We start from the raw sequence: 16,855 nt of genomic DNA, 5'->3' as shown, positions 1-16,855 counted from the left end.
TATTTATATTCGAAATTGCATGAAAATTGGAAAACAGGAATCTATAAGCTTATCCAGGCAAAAAGCTACCTACGTACCGAATTTTAAGCAAATCGGACTGTAAATACGATTTTTTCGAATAGATCAGTCCCTGGTCCACTTCTCGAAAAAAATTGATCACATATGCTAATACATGCTGAAAAGCTACCTGCACACCGAATTTTAAGCAAATCGGACCGTAAATTCGATTTTTTCGAATAGATCGGTCCCTGGACCACTTCCCGGAAAAAATGGGTTATATATGCTAATATATGCTAAAAAGCTACTTAAGTACTAAATTTTAAGCAAATCGGACTATAATAAGATTTTTTCGAATAGACCGGTCCCTGGTAAAACATGGTGGTTACCGAAAGCTATTTCTATACAAAATTTCATGAAAATCGGACCAGCCGTTCGCGAGATTACCTGTTACAAAAAAAAGGGACTTCTCTTTATATAATTAGTAAAGATTAGTATAGATATCCTAGCGAATAAATATCAAGTTTTGTAAGTACTTTTGTTAATTTGCTGGGGTATTTGAGCAAAATTTAGAAGATCGCTAAATGATAAAAAAACTGCTATGTAAACTAAAAATGGCGTCCACGGTGTATTTGACAGTTTTATCAATTTTTACTTGAAAAGCGTTCCCGTACTTTTCGGTTTTTCTTTCCTTCTCTGAGAGCAATTTTGCTTTTTAACAGTTTTACAGGTTTTATCCAGAAAAGAAATTTTCGTGTAAAATTTTTCTGAGGCAGGACGCAAATCTTGGAGGATGGTTCCATGCGCAGAAGTGGAAAACTTTTGAATGCCACATTCGCTTGGGAGTGGCCAGAAGCGATTCTTGTGCATACGGTTCAAATCGCAGCTCACAACGTTCGGATATTTATATCCACTTATCCTCTGGATAGAAACCAAACAACCGCTCGGGAGCGAGCTAAAGTGAGAAGGCGTAAACCCCGCCCAATGAAAAATTCCAACAAGCCTCGGATGAGACCCCATTTTTTTGATGACGACCACGGCAAACTATAAAGGACTATGATTTGAGGGTACGCAAATGGAATATCCGGACCCTTAATGGGGAAGGTCCGGCTGGGTGATGTCCACGGGAAGGCAAAGGCTGACATCACAGCCATCCAAAAAATGCGATGGACGGGGCAAGGAAAAGTGTGAAGCCTTGCGACGTCTACTACAAATGCCACGCAAAGGAACGCAAATTCGGTGTTGGATTCGTGGTAGAAGATACGACTCCGTTGTCGAGTACTGGCCATAATCCTCACAAAAGCTAGATTCTTCAACATATCGCTCATCTGCGCCCATGCCCGACGGAATAGAAGGACGAGGCGTCCAAGGATCTCTTCTATGAGCGCTTGGAACGAACATATGAGCGCTGCCCCCGACACGATGTCAAAATCGTGTTCGGCGATTTTAATGACAAGGTGGGCAAGGAAGGGATCTTTGGCGCCACTGTCGGAAAATTCAGCCTCCACGACGAAGCGTCCGATAACGGACTGAGGCTGATCGACATCGCCGGGGCCCGAAACATGGTAATTGGTAGTACTAGGTTCCAGCATAAGAACATCCACCAAGCTACATGGCTGTCTCCAAACCGAAAAACGAGAAACCAAATCGATCATGTTTTGATAGACGGAAGGCATGCTTGCAGCGTTTTAGAGGTATGTACACTTCGAGGGCCAAACATCGACTCGGACCACTATCTTGTTGCAGCCAAGATACGCACCCGCCTCTGTGCAGCGAAAAATGTGCGCCCAAATATGCAAGAAAAGCTGCAATCACAACAGACAGCCAGCGCTTTCGCTACTCGACTCTCACACCTGCTCTCAGAGAGCACTCTTCAACAAACCGACATACGCGAGCAGTGGAACCACATTTCCCGCTTATTAAGTACCGCCGCCGAAGAAGTAGTCGAATTTCAGCGAGCCCGAAAGAACAACTGGTACGATGAGGAGTCTCAGGAAGCTGCAGAGAAAAAAGATGCCGCCTAAAGGGCCAACGCGCGCTATGTGGGACCGCTATAGGGATCTGAAGAGGGAAGCGAGACCTATTTGCCGCAATAAGGAGAGTGGCCGAAATACGTGAGTGCGAAGAGCTTGAAATGCTGGCCGACAGGAAGAATGCCCGAAAATTTTACCAGAGTTAGGCGACTTACGGAAGGTTTTACGACCAGAGCGAACTCTTGAAAGAACAACGGCGACCTAGTGACTGATGCCTAAAACACACCTAAATGGTAGCAGTACTGAAAGCTGTGGAGAAGACGAACCCGAGCCTCCAGTCGATGATGACGAAGTCGATGTTCCACCATCTGACTATGACGAGGTACGAATAGCAATAGCGCGCTTGGAAAGCAACAAAGCTCCTGGAGCTGGAACCTGCCTGCTGAGCTATTCAAGTACGGCGGCGAGGAGGTGATAAGGTGCATGCATCAACTCTTATGCAGAATATGGTCAGATGAACGCATGCCCGCCGACTGGAATTTAAGTTAAGGCAACCCCGTCATTCGCGCCAACTACCGCGGGATTAGCCTTCTAAGCATAGGTTACAAGGTATTATCGAGCGTATTGTGTGAAAGACTGAAACCCACCGTCAACGAACTGATTAGGTCTTATCAGTGTGGCTTTAGACCTGGCAAATCTACCATAGACCAGGTATTTCTAATACGCCAAATCCGGGAAAAGACCCGCGAGAAAAGGATCGACACTGCCTATATGCCGCGATGTCTAAATTTGGCATCCGGCTGTGTAAAATGACGTTGAGCAATACCACCAGCTACGTCAGAATTGGGAAAGACCTCTCCGAGCCACCAAACGAGATTTCAGACAAGGGGACTCCGCTTCGTGTGATTTCTTTAATCTGATGTTGGAGAAGATAATAAGAGCCGCAGAACTGAACTGCTCAGGCACAATACTTTACAAGAGCGTACAATTGCTGGCGTACGTCTGTTCTGCCTTCGCGGTTCGAATGGACAGAAACGCTCCTGCTCTGATAATATTCAACGCGGGCCGCGATGCTGGTAACAGAGGAAGAGGAAGGCCTCCTCTGTAGCTATATCTTTTAAATTTTTTTGGATCAATGATGGATGTGTGGAGGAGATTCCCTTATTTCTGAATACGTCACAATGTGATATCACAAATAATTATGAGAAAAATAACTTACTCATTCCGATATAATTAATTTGTATTTTAAAAAGGCTTTTCTTATCCAAAACTATTCAATTGTATAAAATACCAAATCGGGAGAAAATGTACTAAGCAAAAAATAAATTGCCAAATGAACCACCAGTGTCAACTGTGGAAGTGTGATCAGATGTTACGAAGGTTGCAAGTTCTTGCAAATTTTGGGTTCTCGTACTTCTGTGGATATTTTGTCTCTTTGAGAGCGAATGCTGCTAAATTCTCAGAATTTTTTGCTGCTGGATAATTTTGTCCGCTCTATACGAGTACACATCTAATGTTCAATTTACCAACTTTTCTGGTTTAATTTGTTTTGCATTTTAAATTATGGGAACGATTTATTCACATGGATTTGGCGATAGGCCTGAATGTCAAACCACCCAAGTATCCCTGCAAACCATTTTTCCGAGCATTCTGAATTAGTATAGAAATTTTAAAGAATTCGTAAAAATCTCACCCGGTTTTTTACCGAATTTTCTAAAATGAAGTAAACTGTGCACACTTCGATTCTTTTACGAAATTTCGGAGGAAAATCGGTAAAGCAATGGAAATAATGCTGCGATGTGAAGAATTTCTTGCAGATTTATCAATTTTCCGGTTATTAAATTTAATTAGATTCTGATTTTCTAAAATGTAATTAATCGGGAAATTAATCACTTTGATTAATCAGCTTGTTCGAATAATTGATTAATAGTACATCCCTAATTTAAATATAAAAAGCCCTTCACACCGCTAGAAGTTGGTGGTAAATAAGCCGTGTGTAGGCAAGTTGGCAAACCTTCGTCAAGTTGTTCCGTCTGGTTGGAGAAAATCAAATTTTTTTTTTATTTTTGAGGCAGATTGGTAAACTTGTTGCTCTGTTTGTAGACAAGTTGGCAACCTAAAACACGATTTCGATTTTTTTTAAATGCGCATTAACGTTAACATGTGTTTTTCGTTTCGTTTCGCTAGTGAAAATGCGTATAATTTGTGAAAACGGGAGCGATAGCAATAACAAATACATAAAAATGAGAAGCATTCCTAGTATAGTTTAAAAGTTTGCCGGTGATGTTGTGTTGGTCACAGTTCAAACGCTCTCACTCAAATGAAATCGGCCAACTGGTTCGTGCGTTTTTAGGGAATTTCGTTGGTTGGTCAACTGGTTGGCCGATAAATCAATGCGGTGTGTAGGGCCATTTAGCTTAGCCGTGTTTTTTGTTAAACGTATACGTAAGCAACATGCGCATTTTAGGGTTTTTAGTAAATTTTTCAGCTTATTAATTTTGCCATTAGTGAAATTTTCTTTATTAAAATTAGCTTCGAAAGTCACTTTACATGCCAGGCGTAACTGCGCCTGCGATCACTTTCAGAAATCCTTGAATTTGGCAGTCTTTTGAAAACTACTTGCACTTGCCACGTCTAACTGCCACTTAACAGCTACTTACCGCTGGAAATTTGGATTTTTGCTTAAAATTCTGTCAAACCAACGTGTGTCCATACCCCAGTCAAATGATTATGCTTACACGGCAGAGAAAAGTACGCGTGCCCACGACAGTCGGGTCTACGTAACTGGAACGACCCAGATTTATATCTGGCCAAGGACTGTAACTTCAGCAACACTCCCCAAAAATTATTTGAGGAAAAATTGCTTTATATTGTTTGAGAAGCTCTCCTACCATAAAATAAATAATAAATAAATGGGTTTGAAAACAACTTTTTATTTAAAGTGGCGTTTTTATTTTTTCTCTTTGACGTCAGGGTTTATTTTAAAGGAGTTTGTAACTTCAAAAATATGATTAATTACCAAGGTACATTAAACAGGTAGTATCAGTAGAGCAGCTGATTTGATTTATTTTCAAATTATTTGGTCTCGAAAATGTCAAATATTTTTAATTTTTTCTCACAAAAATTCTGAATTGTTAAAATCCATTTGCATGTGAAACCTTTTTCCATACAAAACAAGCGATTGAATAGCAGCTTTTGGAACGTTCGCCCAACTCAGCAGCACGACCGCTGATTACTGGGCCTTGCAAAGGATGGATCAATGCTTCGAGAAGCAAACAAATTTACTAGGAAGGAAGGTTGCATCGATTTTTATTTTTTCCAATTTAAATTTTTTATTTTTTATAATTTTTTGTATTTCACATGGCACGCTTTGATTTAGAAGAAAAAATTCAGAACAGTTTTTGACACTTTCGATACCAGAAACAACAACAAAATACACGCAAATGTTGTTTTTGCTCTACTGATACTACCTGTTTAATGTGCCATGATTAATTACAAAAATTATTTAAAAAATTCCATGCAATACATTTAGAATAAAAATATGGGTACCAAATGCAATTCCTCTTGTGAAAAACTAAAATTTTGAAAGGACATTTTAAATACTTACCAGTCCTTCTGCACCAAAAACTTGAATCTGTTTAAATTCTACGGGATTTGTTCTTTAATTTGATACCCATGCTTCTTCTCTAAGCTCATTTCTCTNAAGGACATTTTAAATACTTACCAGTCCTTCTGCACCAAAAACTTGAATCTATTTAAATTCTACGGGATTTGTTCTTTAATTTGATACCCATGCTTCTTCTCTAAGCTCATTTCTCAGAATTTTTATACATCACTTTTGAATTACTGACGTCAGAGTGAAAAACTAAAAACGCAATTTTACTATATTTGGCCCCTGGTTTCGCGAATATATTGGTATTTGTGTTTAAATTTACTATCGCACGGTGTTATATGTTATATGTGTATAATGGGCTAGACATTTATAAAATAATATTAATTATTAAATAAAGAAAAAAGCAATATAGCCAATACTGGTCAAGAAAAGGAGTTTCTATTATTGCCGTCAGTGCAAATTACAAATCCCAAAAATCCCGGGATTATTTGGCAAGAATCCCGGGATTTTTGAGACCTTAAAAAGGTCGGAATCCCGGGATTAACATTCCTAATCTACACTGAAAAAAAAATTCTTTTTTACTTTCCTCCAGTCTTAAATAAGCTTATTTTTATACAGTTAACGCATACGTTTCGGTTGTGGACATTTTTTGAGCAGAAGCAACGGTATTTTATAGCCACTTGAAACTTGCATTTTATTGCACTAAAACTGAATTTGCTATAAAGCGGCATACTATACATATTTTTTTTATTCTGTCGTTTGCGTTGTTTACGACTCGAAAACCAGATAAGGGCTTAAAGTGATGAAAAAATTTGTTGAGCATATAATTTTTTCATTCAGGTATTTGTTAGCAACTTTGTTGAAAATAATAAAAAATAATTAATTCAAGTTTTTTTTTATTGTTCAGTTTAAATTGCTGCATTGCCACATCTGTGTGGCCAGTTAGCAACAATTTTCTCACCACTTTCGCTACTTAACGACATTCATAAAAAACGTCGGCTTGAGCGATATACCATTTTTTTCTTTTTCGTCGTCTCGCCTACTTTTTGCAAAAACCAATGAATAGCGAGCTTTTTTTGTTTTAATCTCATATTACTCTACGATCCTGAGTCATGAAAAAATTAAAAAAAAAAATAATAATCTTATAATAAACTTATAAAAATTTATAAAGAAAACTGAGTTAATGAACGACGATCAAAATAAAAGCAGAAAGAGGTGCTGTTAATAAGGAAAAAAGAATTTAAAAATATAAAATGTTGTACCCCTTAGAGCTTAATAGATGTAAGGTTTCTTGCTCAAATATATGTAGGTAAAATTATAAAACACTACTACTCAACAGAATTGGTGTTTGAAATTTTCAAGAGTTATTGAAGGAATAACAAATATTTTCTTTGTAAGTATAAAAAAACTAAACAGCCGTGAGGAATTGGAGAAAGCCACCACAAAAACAACTCAAAGAGTATAAAATTTGCACAAAAGCTACACTCAAGCAAAGCAACGCTCTAACAGCTGAGCGGCGTACAAGAATTACATAATTTTCGAACTTACTTGTGAACGTTTATTGGTGTTATAGTTGCGCGAATTTTGAAATATCAAACGTACATCCTTTGCAAAATCCAGCGGGTCTTCATAATTGCCACCAAGTAAATCCTCCTTAACTGTACGCAAATCCATTGGTGATGAAATAATTTCAAGATAGTCGGGGAATTCCAGTGTATCGACTGGTTCACGAAAGGGCAAAGAATCGTTGCGTTGCCACATTAAGTCCAATAGTTGGCGACATTCGGTACGCCAGTCACCATCTGAACGAATGCGACTTGATCTGTTTGATTGACAAGGAATTCGATATAAGTAGGTATGTATATTTACAGCGAATTAAACAAGTGAGCGCGTGTTAATTTTTTTTTCCTTAATATTCACACGTTTTTCAAGTTAAATTTTCTTAAAAATTCCGAACTTTTTAATCTGGATCTTTAACACATTTTTGTGTGTGCAGTTATAGCCCACAGAATTTTAGTCTAATGACCCAGAAGATAATTTAGGTAGGACTTCTTAAGTGAAGCCATTCTAAGAGGCGTACCTAAAAAGGGCTGAAAGAAGTGCTTCCTTGCATGCCTTCTAGAAGGGCTTATACATTTAATTTATATGGTTTTGGTTGAAGATTAGACAATCAGAGAGCTCGTATTGCTGTATGTCGTAAACTTTAAAAGTTTAAATAAATGGTTAGAGGACTTGAAACCACCACCAACTATTTTTCAACACTGAAAATTCATAGCATGACTTTTATGGTTACGCCAGTATACAACACCTTGTGAACTCCCTAAATATTTTTATAGAAAAATTTAAAAAAAAATTTAGTTTAACATTGTGAATGTTAAAAAAAAAACCAACTAATGTTCACTTGTCGAGTCACTGTATGTGAAATGTGCCACAGAGTTTTAAACCTTTTTTTTTTTTTATTTCTGCTCTCGACTTTTTATACAAACCTTCGAGTCGCTGACATCTTTTGGCGCGCCGCAGCTGATGTAGATGGCCCGGTACTCGTCGAGGGCACCACATCCGATTCATTATCGTTCTCTGTTTCCGATGAATGATAAACATCAACCAATTGATGATAAACAGCCGCAACATCAATATCATTGTGCTCCCTATATAACCAAAATCAAGACAAAGAAGTAAGGAGGTAAATAAAACAGTTTGAATTTTTGTTACGCGCTTCCTTTTCGGTTTGACACTCACCTAATTACGCGCAAACAGAGATCGGTTATAATTCGCGCATGTTTTACAATATTCGTATGAGAACGATTGTACTTCTCTGCGTTGGTCGCCAAGTAACGTACATCGAATTGTGCTGAGGTTATGCGTCGATAAAAATGATTTTCAAAACGTGACTTTATTGTTGTCAAATCGATTGGGTACTCAATTAGATAGGCGTAGTCGGGATAAACATTCAAATCAACTGGAGCCAAAAAGTGTTCGGCAATGGAGAGACGCATGACCTGTAAAAAAAAAAAAATAGATATTTCCAGATAAATTTGCAATTTTGTTTAAAAGTCTTACAATCGCATCACTTATAACGCGAAGGAATTTCACACACAAAAACATGTGTGTGAACTTCTTCAAACACTTTCCTCACCTGTTCTAAACCGTTTATAATGCGCCTACAGGAACCGTCACGATCTCCCCGATGCCACTCTTCTGATTTTGGTTGATACAAAGTAGCTCGTATCTCCTCTTGCAGTACAGGTACTGCTCCACCCACTTCGTCGGGTAGACGATTTTCGTCAATCGGTTCCATATCCCAAGGGCTCATATATTCATACTCGCCATTATCCCAACGCACACGGAAACACATGAAATACGAATCAGGAAAGTCAGCAGAAAGTGCATAACGTGATTCAATTTGTCCCATCCACCAGCCATCACCAATCATGCAGCGAAAACGATCGCCAACACTCCAGTTACGCTGTACAGCCAAATCGAAAGTTTGACGCAAGACCAGAAAGTCAAGCACATCTGGCATATCATGGTACTTAATTTTAAAAGACGTGCCAGTCATATTGCCGTCATCGTCAATCATTGCTAACTTGAGGCAGCATAGACGCGGCGGACGTATTTCATACTTAATGCCGATCACGCGCACAAATTCACGATCGCGTAATGTTCGAAAGTTCCATGGCTCCGAGCTGTGTGTTAATTTGTATACCTTTTTAACCCGCACAGCTTCCAAATATCGATGGTGTCCTTGACGAAAATATACTACCTCGTCACCCATTTGTGGATAGTAAGGTGCCTTACGCGGTATCACCTCCGACAGCCATTCGGCAGGCCGATATACCTCTGGTATCTCACCATTGGGCGCTGGTGGCGGTATAACGATGCGTTTATTTCGCTTGGTTGCTTTGGCTGCTGCACCCGCAGATGTGGTGGCATGTTCTGTAGTCTCGTCACTGCTATCATCGCTAAATGTGCGACGTCTTGACAGCGGTTTGCGTTTGGAGCGTTTCGGTGGCTCCAAGTTCGGGCCTGGCGTATCAGCCACCCAATCCGAATAATCAGAACTTTCGGTATCCGAATCATCTGACGACTCCTCCAAGTTTTCTTCAACATTGGAGTAGCTGGTATCGCCCGACGATGAGTTACTCTCTTCATCCTCCTCGTCTTCTTCGGGAGGCGGTGGCGCATCTAGCTCTTCCTGATCGCGTACAGCACGCGTGCGATATGCTGGCTGTGATTGACTGCCTTGGCCCTGACGACGACGTGCTCGTACCGCACCAGCGCCGTTGTTGGCACGCGTATTACGTTGACGACCATTGCTCGATTGTGCGCTTGCCACATTTCCTGTGGTAATCATAATAGGACGCCGCCGCATCTCACGTTTATACTCCTGCATCTCATACTGACCAGCCGCATACACAGCTTGTTTGATATTTTGTAATTGTTGGTACTTCATGGGACGTACATAAATACGGCGAAAGTATTTAATCTGCGGTGGTTGTGCTGGCTGCTCGGTAATTGGCACCAACTGCTGTTCATCAGTTGTTCGCGAACGGCTAGTACCCTGACGGTTTGAAATATTTTGTTCAAATTGTCGGCCAGGTATATCATCAAAGCTGTAACGCGAAGATGCCGCTCCTCCGGGTGCTGAACGGCTGCTTGAAGGACGATTATTAGAATCGGGAGCCTGGTCCTGTCCTTGACGGCTAGCAAGTGCCTCTATAAGACGATCCAGTTGCGAATGATTACCTGCTGCATTGTTTCCAACAGGAATTGCTGGTGATGCTGGTGCCGCACCTTGACGATTTGCCAACACGGCAATCAGCCGATCTATATGGGAAAAGTTTCCACCTGCGCCATTTATGTTGGGTACAATAACCGTACCATCATCACCGACTGTTAAAATTTGTCTCAGTTGTTCCCGTGTACAACTTTCACGACCTGGGACAAAACGTTGATACTGTACGGGATAAGGATTGCCCTCTGAATTGACGAGAAACGGTGGCGGCATCAGATGTGGCATAACTTGTGTTTGTTCGTCAACAACATATTGGGATGCATCGCGCATCAGGGGCCGATAGTCCGTGTGGAAAAATAGTTCATTGGGAAGCTGTATTTAAAAATAGGAAAGTATAGTTAAATAAAAGCTAAACATACAGATTTAAATGTTTACCATTTTGTATTTATCCGGACCGATGCCAAGTCCATATATAAGTAAATGACCATGTGAATCTGTAGCGGCAACCATTGTGCCATCTGGCGACCATTTGGCATCGAAAACACCACCATGGCCTTGCCCGTCGATATCGTTTACAAACTCTGCCACTGAAACGCCATTTTCAATATCCCACAGAAATACTTGTCCATCGTGGCCAGCGGAGAGTAGCACATGTTCGTCCTTCGGATTCGATTCGAGTACATAGAGTTCATCCTTATGACCGCGCAATACGCGATGCAGTTTACCAGTTTTTGAATGCCAAATCTTAATCTAAAAAGTTTTATGAAAGGGTTTAAGTTGTTATTTTTAAATAAATCTCTAAAAGGATACTTACTGTAAAATCATTGACGGCCGTAATAACATATTTGTCCGAGCAATCCCAAGCGACCATAGTAACTTTCAATTTTTTACCCTCTTCTAGCAGCGGACAACTGCAATTTTATTATATAAGTCAAGAGATTTGGTAATTAAAATTAAATCAAGAAATTTTAAGTTTATTTTAAAGTGAAAATTGAAAAAAATCTTTCTTCTCTCACGAGTATACACTTTATAACTCACCCTGGTAGACGTTCTGTCATACACAACTTAATGTTTTTCCATTGTTGTGATTCGAAATTCCAAATATGTGCCGTCCCATCTTTGCTGCCCGATATGAAACGTAAGCCTCTATGCGACCATTGCACTGAGTCTACTGCATCTGTATATGCCTCAGCTTCGAGTATACGTTTGGGTCCATCTTCTGACATAATGTAAACACGTACATGATGGTCAGCTGAACCAGCGGCAAGAAACATGCCCCCCGGCGAAAAAGTCGTACACATCATTTGAGCCTGACCCGGGCGCAACTTTTCGTGATATTGTATTGGCTTGGGTGCGAACGTGATTTTTTGGCCACGTGGCGTCGAATACGACCAAAATGCAATTGATCCATCAGTGCTGGTAGTCACCAAGTACTTAAGATCACTGCGTGGTGAGGGACAGAAATTCACTGATGTTATCATGCCGGTATGACCGGAAAGCACAGCTATGGGCGAGGTGGTCTGCATGTCCCAAACACGCAGAATACGATCTAAAGAGCCAGCAGCTAACATCGTGTTGTCAAGATTGATTGCAATATCCGTAATTTCTGCTGACGCGCCACGAAGAGTAGCCAACAATCTGCCATCCAATGCTGACCATATTTTTATGAGCAGATCATCCGCTCCCTAACATAATATTGACACACATTTTTTTTATTTGTCTATATGGAAAACTTTGATAACCTACCGTTATAATATAACGTCCAGTACGATCAAATAGCACACAATAAACAGACGATAAATGGCCCACTGTCCGTTTCAGTAGCTTGGTTTTGCTATAAAGACTAATGGGTACCAATAATTTCCGACGCACTGGGCCACCATATTCGCGCCCAATTAAAACTTTTTCTGCAGTAAAAACAAAAAAGATAATGATTAGTCATTGAAATGCTTTTAATTTTGCAGCAAACTTACGGAAATTGTGAATTGGTTTTGTTACTGAAGAATCTGGAAGTGATACGCCATTTAAACGTGTGCAATAGTCGAGCAAGGAACGCGACCGATAAATACTTTCTTCGGTGCGCAGCAAACTCTGACGACCGGTGCCAAGTAAAGAGACTATGCCCAATACTGCCGGTGGCAGTTCTTTGTCTAGTATTGGTCCTATGCGACAACATATTTCTAATAGATGATTGGATCCAATATGTGCATATTTTTGTTCCTAAAATAGCATAACACGGGATTTAAAGTTTTAGTCACAAAGTGTACATTTGAGGGAGACAAATTGATTAGTAAATTGCATACGGAAATCCAAGTAAAACAAACAGCTGTCATATGCTTAAAAATACACGCGAAAATGGCATAAGGGAGTGAACAAAAAAAGACATGAAACAAAAAATTCACCACGGCAAGTAAACGTTTGTTGTCCCCCTTTTGCTCAAAGCCAGTGTGGTGAAAAAGTGCGCAATGCTCTCTTTTTCTCTTACTACAGTTTCACACGGTGAATAAGAAAGACAACAACATAGCACAAATGCATAAGCTGCAGTCAAAATGTCTGCCAACATCGTACGCCAATAACGAATGCTGATTATGCGATACACATATGTACATATGTATGTACGACATTGTATTTTTTCCGATAGCAAATTATTATTAACTAATTTTATTCAAATTACACACAATATTTTTTAAATTTTATGAGAAGAAACAAATTTTTCCGTCATTAGAAATGTGTGTTTAGTAAAAAAAAAATGCATTTTTTCTGGTAATTAACGCTTTTACTTTTTTAATTGCTGTTAATTGTGCAAAATAACAGTCTTAAAAAACGAATTTAATAAATTTAAATTGCACTAATTAAGGAAAAGGGTTGGTTGCATTTTAGTTAATCAATAACTTGCATCAACCCTCGCTGCCGTGGAAAGCAACATGGCGGCGCCTCGTGCGGCGAGTTAGAACAAAGGTATTCTTATAAAAATTTATAATAAATTACTTGATTACAGTGTTAAGCAAACACTATGCAACAAATTTTAAATGTGATTAGTAATATTAAGCAGAGGAAGTCAATTTCTGGAAAACAAGTGTGGTTTTCATGCACTACAGTGGCACAGTGGGACGAGACGGTAGTAAAAACTTAACTCTTTTTTTATGTTTTAAAATAATGTTTGAAAATGTAATAAAAAAAAACATGTTAAAACATTCACAAAAGAACAACAATTAACGTATTTCTTCGAGAAATTAATTTTATTTAATTTATTTTTTTTTTAAATTCATCCGAGGCCCACTGTGCCCCTTTGAAATGCTTAGTTTTTATGTAAATTCAAGAAAATACACTCACCAATTCCGCGAAGGTTTGCTCATGTTCATAGCCCAGCCAATCAGTGCGCCGTGGCAAAACCTAAAACAAAAAAGTTAAATAAATATAATTTTTTAGTTAGCTAATTTTATTTATAAACTTCGAAACATAGAAGCAAACCCGTAGTTTCTCAAAAAATTCAATTTAAAACAGGTCTAATCTCTTCTTTCCCTAACTTCCTTTTTCGGATTTTTTTTGTATGTCGCTTTTCATTGCACCCCAAACAAGGTGGCAAATAAGAAATGCCAAAGAATAGGTCAAAACAAAATGCGTAAACAATAATATTTGTCGCTATTTACAATGGTACAATTATTTCCTACTCCCCCGCGAGCTCATAATCATTTTCTTTGTAAGCTTCAAGTAAAACTCGAAGTTATGAAACTACCACCCTAATGCTGAGCTCCTAGGAAGTCGTTTTCCACCACATATCTATTCCTGTGGAAGTTCTCCTCCGAAACATTGTACATGGCTCGATATCCACAACAATCAAGACGGTTGAAGGAACCCACTAGGTCAAAGTAGCGCAAACCGCCGGTGCGGCAATATACACTTCTTCGACAGCATTTTACAATTTCTGACTTTAGTATAGTTTTAGACATTGGAAAAGGTGGACGCATCTCACGGAATAAACAGCAATGACGCTTCCAGCTGCAACATGTGCGTAGTGAGAAAACATTGAAATACGTAAGTTCGCTGACAAACTATTATTTGATTATGCTGACTGATCTGATGAACTTTTTGCACCCAATTTATTATTAGGAATATATTTATACATACCCTTTTTTGTTCCAATTCACGCACAAGTACCTGCAGAATATTATAAATTATGTTTAAGCTTATGTTTATAAATTTTTGGCAATATTTTGAGTAGAATTTGTTTACAACTGCAGCAGGAACACTCACCTCAGCCGTCTCCCGCAGCGGACCCGAAGCCAGAAACTTCGATATGAGAAAATATAACTCTGCAATTATAAAATAAGTGAATTTTAGTTTTAACTGCTTTACATTATTTTTAAAGATATAAATTTGAAACAATATAATTAATTTCACTTTTCCATAACGGCTGACCGTCGCTTCCTTGTTCCACTGTTCTTCAACACCGTCGGTCATTTTGTGATCTGCCATTTTTCCACTTAATTTTCACACAACTTACCAGGCGTTAAAATTCTCTCCGCCACCAATTGATTATTACTTTCCATTTTCCAACATTTACTCAATTAAATTCGACATTGATTCACTTTTATAAGGCTGCTTATTTTTTACTTAAATTGAAAATATTTCCTCAATCAATTGCTTTCGAGCGAATGAAAATTTTCTTCTTCTGCTGCTACAATCTTCGTCGCCTCATATTCTTGTCGTCTATTTATTCACGGTGATTCGTGCCTCGTTCGTTTCCCTGGTCGAGTGGTGAGTTTGTTGGAATGCTTGTCGGCGATTTTTCAATAAGCGGGAAAGAGATGGATACTGAATGAAAGTTCTAAAAAAAGATGCTCATGAAATTATTTTTTCTAAAATTAAAATATAGCGATTTTGCAACGAATAAATTTATAAATCTGTGTAACTTTAAGCTGTTAATTAATTTCCTAAATGATCCGAAAACACCGACAATGACTGCGTTCACGTTTCAATGGAGAAAAGTTTGTGTTATTAGAATTATTTATCAAATTGCATCTTAACATATTTCTTAAATAATAAGGAAATATGTATGTAAAAACACGTATTATTATTGGAAAAAATATAAAAATTTAAAAATTTATTTCTTAATACTCGAAGTAACATATCTGATTAAAAAATATATAAATTCACCACTCTAGAAAATTATAAACGGGACGATGACATTTCTTCGTCATCCATCATCAGCACCTCAGCTGGTGTCACAAGATTTATCAGTAACTTTTCTTGTGGGGACTTGGTGGAATATGAATTTTATTTAAATTGCAATTTTTACACACAATAGTTATACTGGAACTATGTCTTGGGTATCAGACTACCAATACAAGTGGTATGAGACACTGGCCATGAATATAGTGCGTGCCGGTGGCAATATTCCACGACATGTCGCTTTTGTTATGGATGGCAATCGGCGCTATGCAAAATCGCAATGTCTGCCCAAGATCGACGGACATTCGCATGGTTTTGAAAAGTTGGCTAATTGCCTGCGTTGGTGCTTGGATATGGGTATAAAGGAGGTGACAACATTTGCTTTCAGCATAGAAAATTACAAACGATCCGAGGAGGAGGTGAATGGTTTGTTGGATTTGGCACGTGAAAAATTCCAGAAAATATTATTGGAGGAGCAAAACTTGAATGAACATGGAGTATGTATCCGAGTAATTGGCAATATAGGATTACTACCGAAAGATTTGCAAATATTAATTTCCAAAGCAATGATTCTAACAGAACGCAATGATAAACTTTTCCTAAACATTGCTTTCTCATATACTTCACGCGATGAAATAACTCAGGCGGTGGAAACAATTCTCAAACATGGCGGAGATTTGGAACCGGAAGACATTAGTGAACGTCTGATTGAAGAATGTTTATATACGAGAAACTCCTCACCTCCAGACTTGCTTTTCCGAACATCGGGCGAAACACGTATTAGTGACTTTCTGATGTGGCAGGTACGTTGATTCAACTTTTAAATACATACGTAACTAAATTTTGATTATTCCTAATAGATTTCCACGGCAGTTTTGTACTTTACAAACATTCTATGGCCACAGATAACTCTTTGGAACTTCCTGTGCGGCATATTCGCATATCAACGCGCAAGCTTACGCTTAGAGCCTTTAAAGCGGCATAAACGGCTACAACATGCTGTACAGGCAAAGGAATGTAATTACTACTCTGAACGGGTTTTGAGCTACTTGCAAAAACTAGATAGTTTTAGAAAAAATGTTTTGTATAGTTTATCAACAAGTAACTAAACCACATCGAGAATCTATGTATTTAGCTAAGGTCAAAGTACAACTAAAATATAAAATCTTACATTGAAATACGTGTCCTTAACTTTCTATAACAGATTGGACAGGCTTTATTAACAGGCCTATTTTGCACGTTACCGTTGATTTTGAACCGGAAAATTTCGTTACCAAAAGATTTTACCACTTTTTGTCGCCGTGATTCTAGGAACATTAGTAACGCAGTTAAAATATTCAGCTATGAGGATTTCGGGAAAATCTT

The 16,855-nt window shown here is 38.6% G+C and overlaps 3 protein-coding genes across 10 annotated transcripts in view; 2 read left to right on the top strand and 1 right to left on the bottom strand.

Moving 5' to 3' along the window:
• The window catches only part of BRWD3 (bromodomain and WD repeat-containing protein), a 20,201-nt gene extending 5,188 nt beyond the window's left edge, over positions 1-15,013 (bottom strand). For 3 of the 5 annotated variants that reach the window (XM_017612809.1, XM_017612810.1, XM_017612813.1), the window contains exons 1-12: positions 14,823-15,013; positions 14,447-14,631; positions 13,652-13,711; positions 12,292-12,538; positions 12,065-12,225; positions 11,357-12,003; positions 11,133-11,229; positions 10,754-11,068; positions 8,720-10,690; positions 8,323-8,582; positions 8,070-8,231; positions 7,132-7,405 (exon numbers count right to left, since the gene is read on the bottom strand). In XM_017612809.1, coding sequence (XP_017468298.1) covers positions 7,132-7,405; positions 8,070-8,231; positions 8,323-8,582; positions 8,720-10,690; positions 10,754-11,068; positions 11,133-11,229; positions 11,357-12,003; positions 12,065-12,225; positions 12,292-12,538; positions 13,652-13,711; positions 14,447-14,631; positions 14,823-14,868 — 4,425 coding nt within the window. In that variant the 5' untranslated portion in view covers positions 14,869-15,013. The remainder of the gene's footprint in view (positions 1-7,131; positions 7,406-8,069; positions 8,232-8,322; positions 8,583-8,719; positions 10,691-10,753; positions 11,069-11,132; positions 11,230-11,356; positions 12,004-12,064; positions 12,226-12,291; positions 12,539-13,651; positions 13,712-14,446; positions 14,632-14,822) is intronic. The other 2 variants (XM_017612811.1, XM_017612812.1) reach the window with 1 other exon arrangement.
• Positions 14,268-16,668, top strand: Dhdds (Dehydrodolichyl diphosphate synthase subunit). 4 transcript variants are annotated; one of them, XM_017612829.1, is made up of 4 exons: positions 14,268-14,353; positions 15,484-15,558; positions 15,627-16,293; positions 16,351-16,668. In XM_017612829.1, exons 3-4 carry the CDS (start codon positions 15,640-15,642, stop codon positions 16,597-16,599), a joined length of 903 nt encoding a protein of 300 aa, XP_017468318.1. In that variant the 5' UTR covers positions 14,268-14,353; positions 15,484-15,558; positions 15,627-15,639; the 3' UTR covers positions 16,600-16,668. The 4 variants fall into 4 exon arrangements, with proteins under 4 accessions (XP_017468318.1, XP_017468320.1, XP_017468321.1 ...); XM_017612832.1 differs by lacking the exon at positions 14,268-14,353 and adding an exon at positions 14,989-15,076; XM_017612831.1 differs by lacking the exon at positions 15,484-15,558 and having other exon boundaries at positions 14,273-14,353.
• gro (TLE family member transcriptional corepressor groucho) overlaps positions 14,270-16,855 on the top strand; it is a 33,735-nt gene continuing 31,149 nt past the window's right edge. The window contains exon 1 of the mRNA XM_017612819.1: positions 14,270-14,353. The gene's annotated coding sequence lies outside the window, so the exon portion shown is untranslated. The remainder of the gene's footprint in view (positions 14,354-16,855) is intronic.

Source organism: Rhagoletis zephyria, unplaced genomic scaffold (genome assembly GCF_001687245.7).
Source record: "Rhagoletis zephyria isolate East Lansing unplaced genomic scaffold, Rhagoletis_zephyria_1.1 Rzeph_scaffold_00581, whole genome shotgun sequence".
Classification (NCBI taxonomy): Eukaryota; Metazoa; Arthropoda; class Insecta; order Diptera; family Tephritidae; genus Rhagoletis; species Rhagoletis zephyria.
Note: the sequence above shows the minus strand (reverse complement) of the source record. Positions and strands in the feature narration are given on the sequence as shown.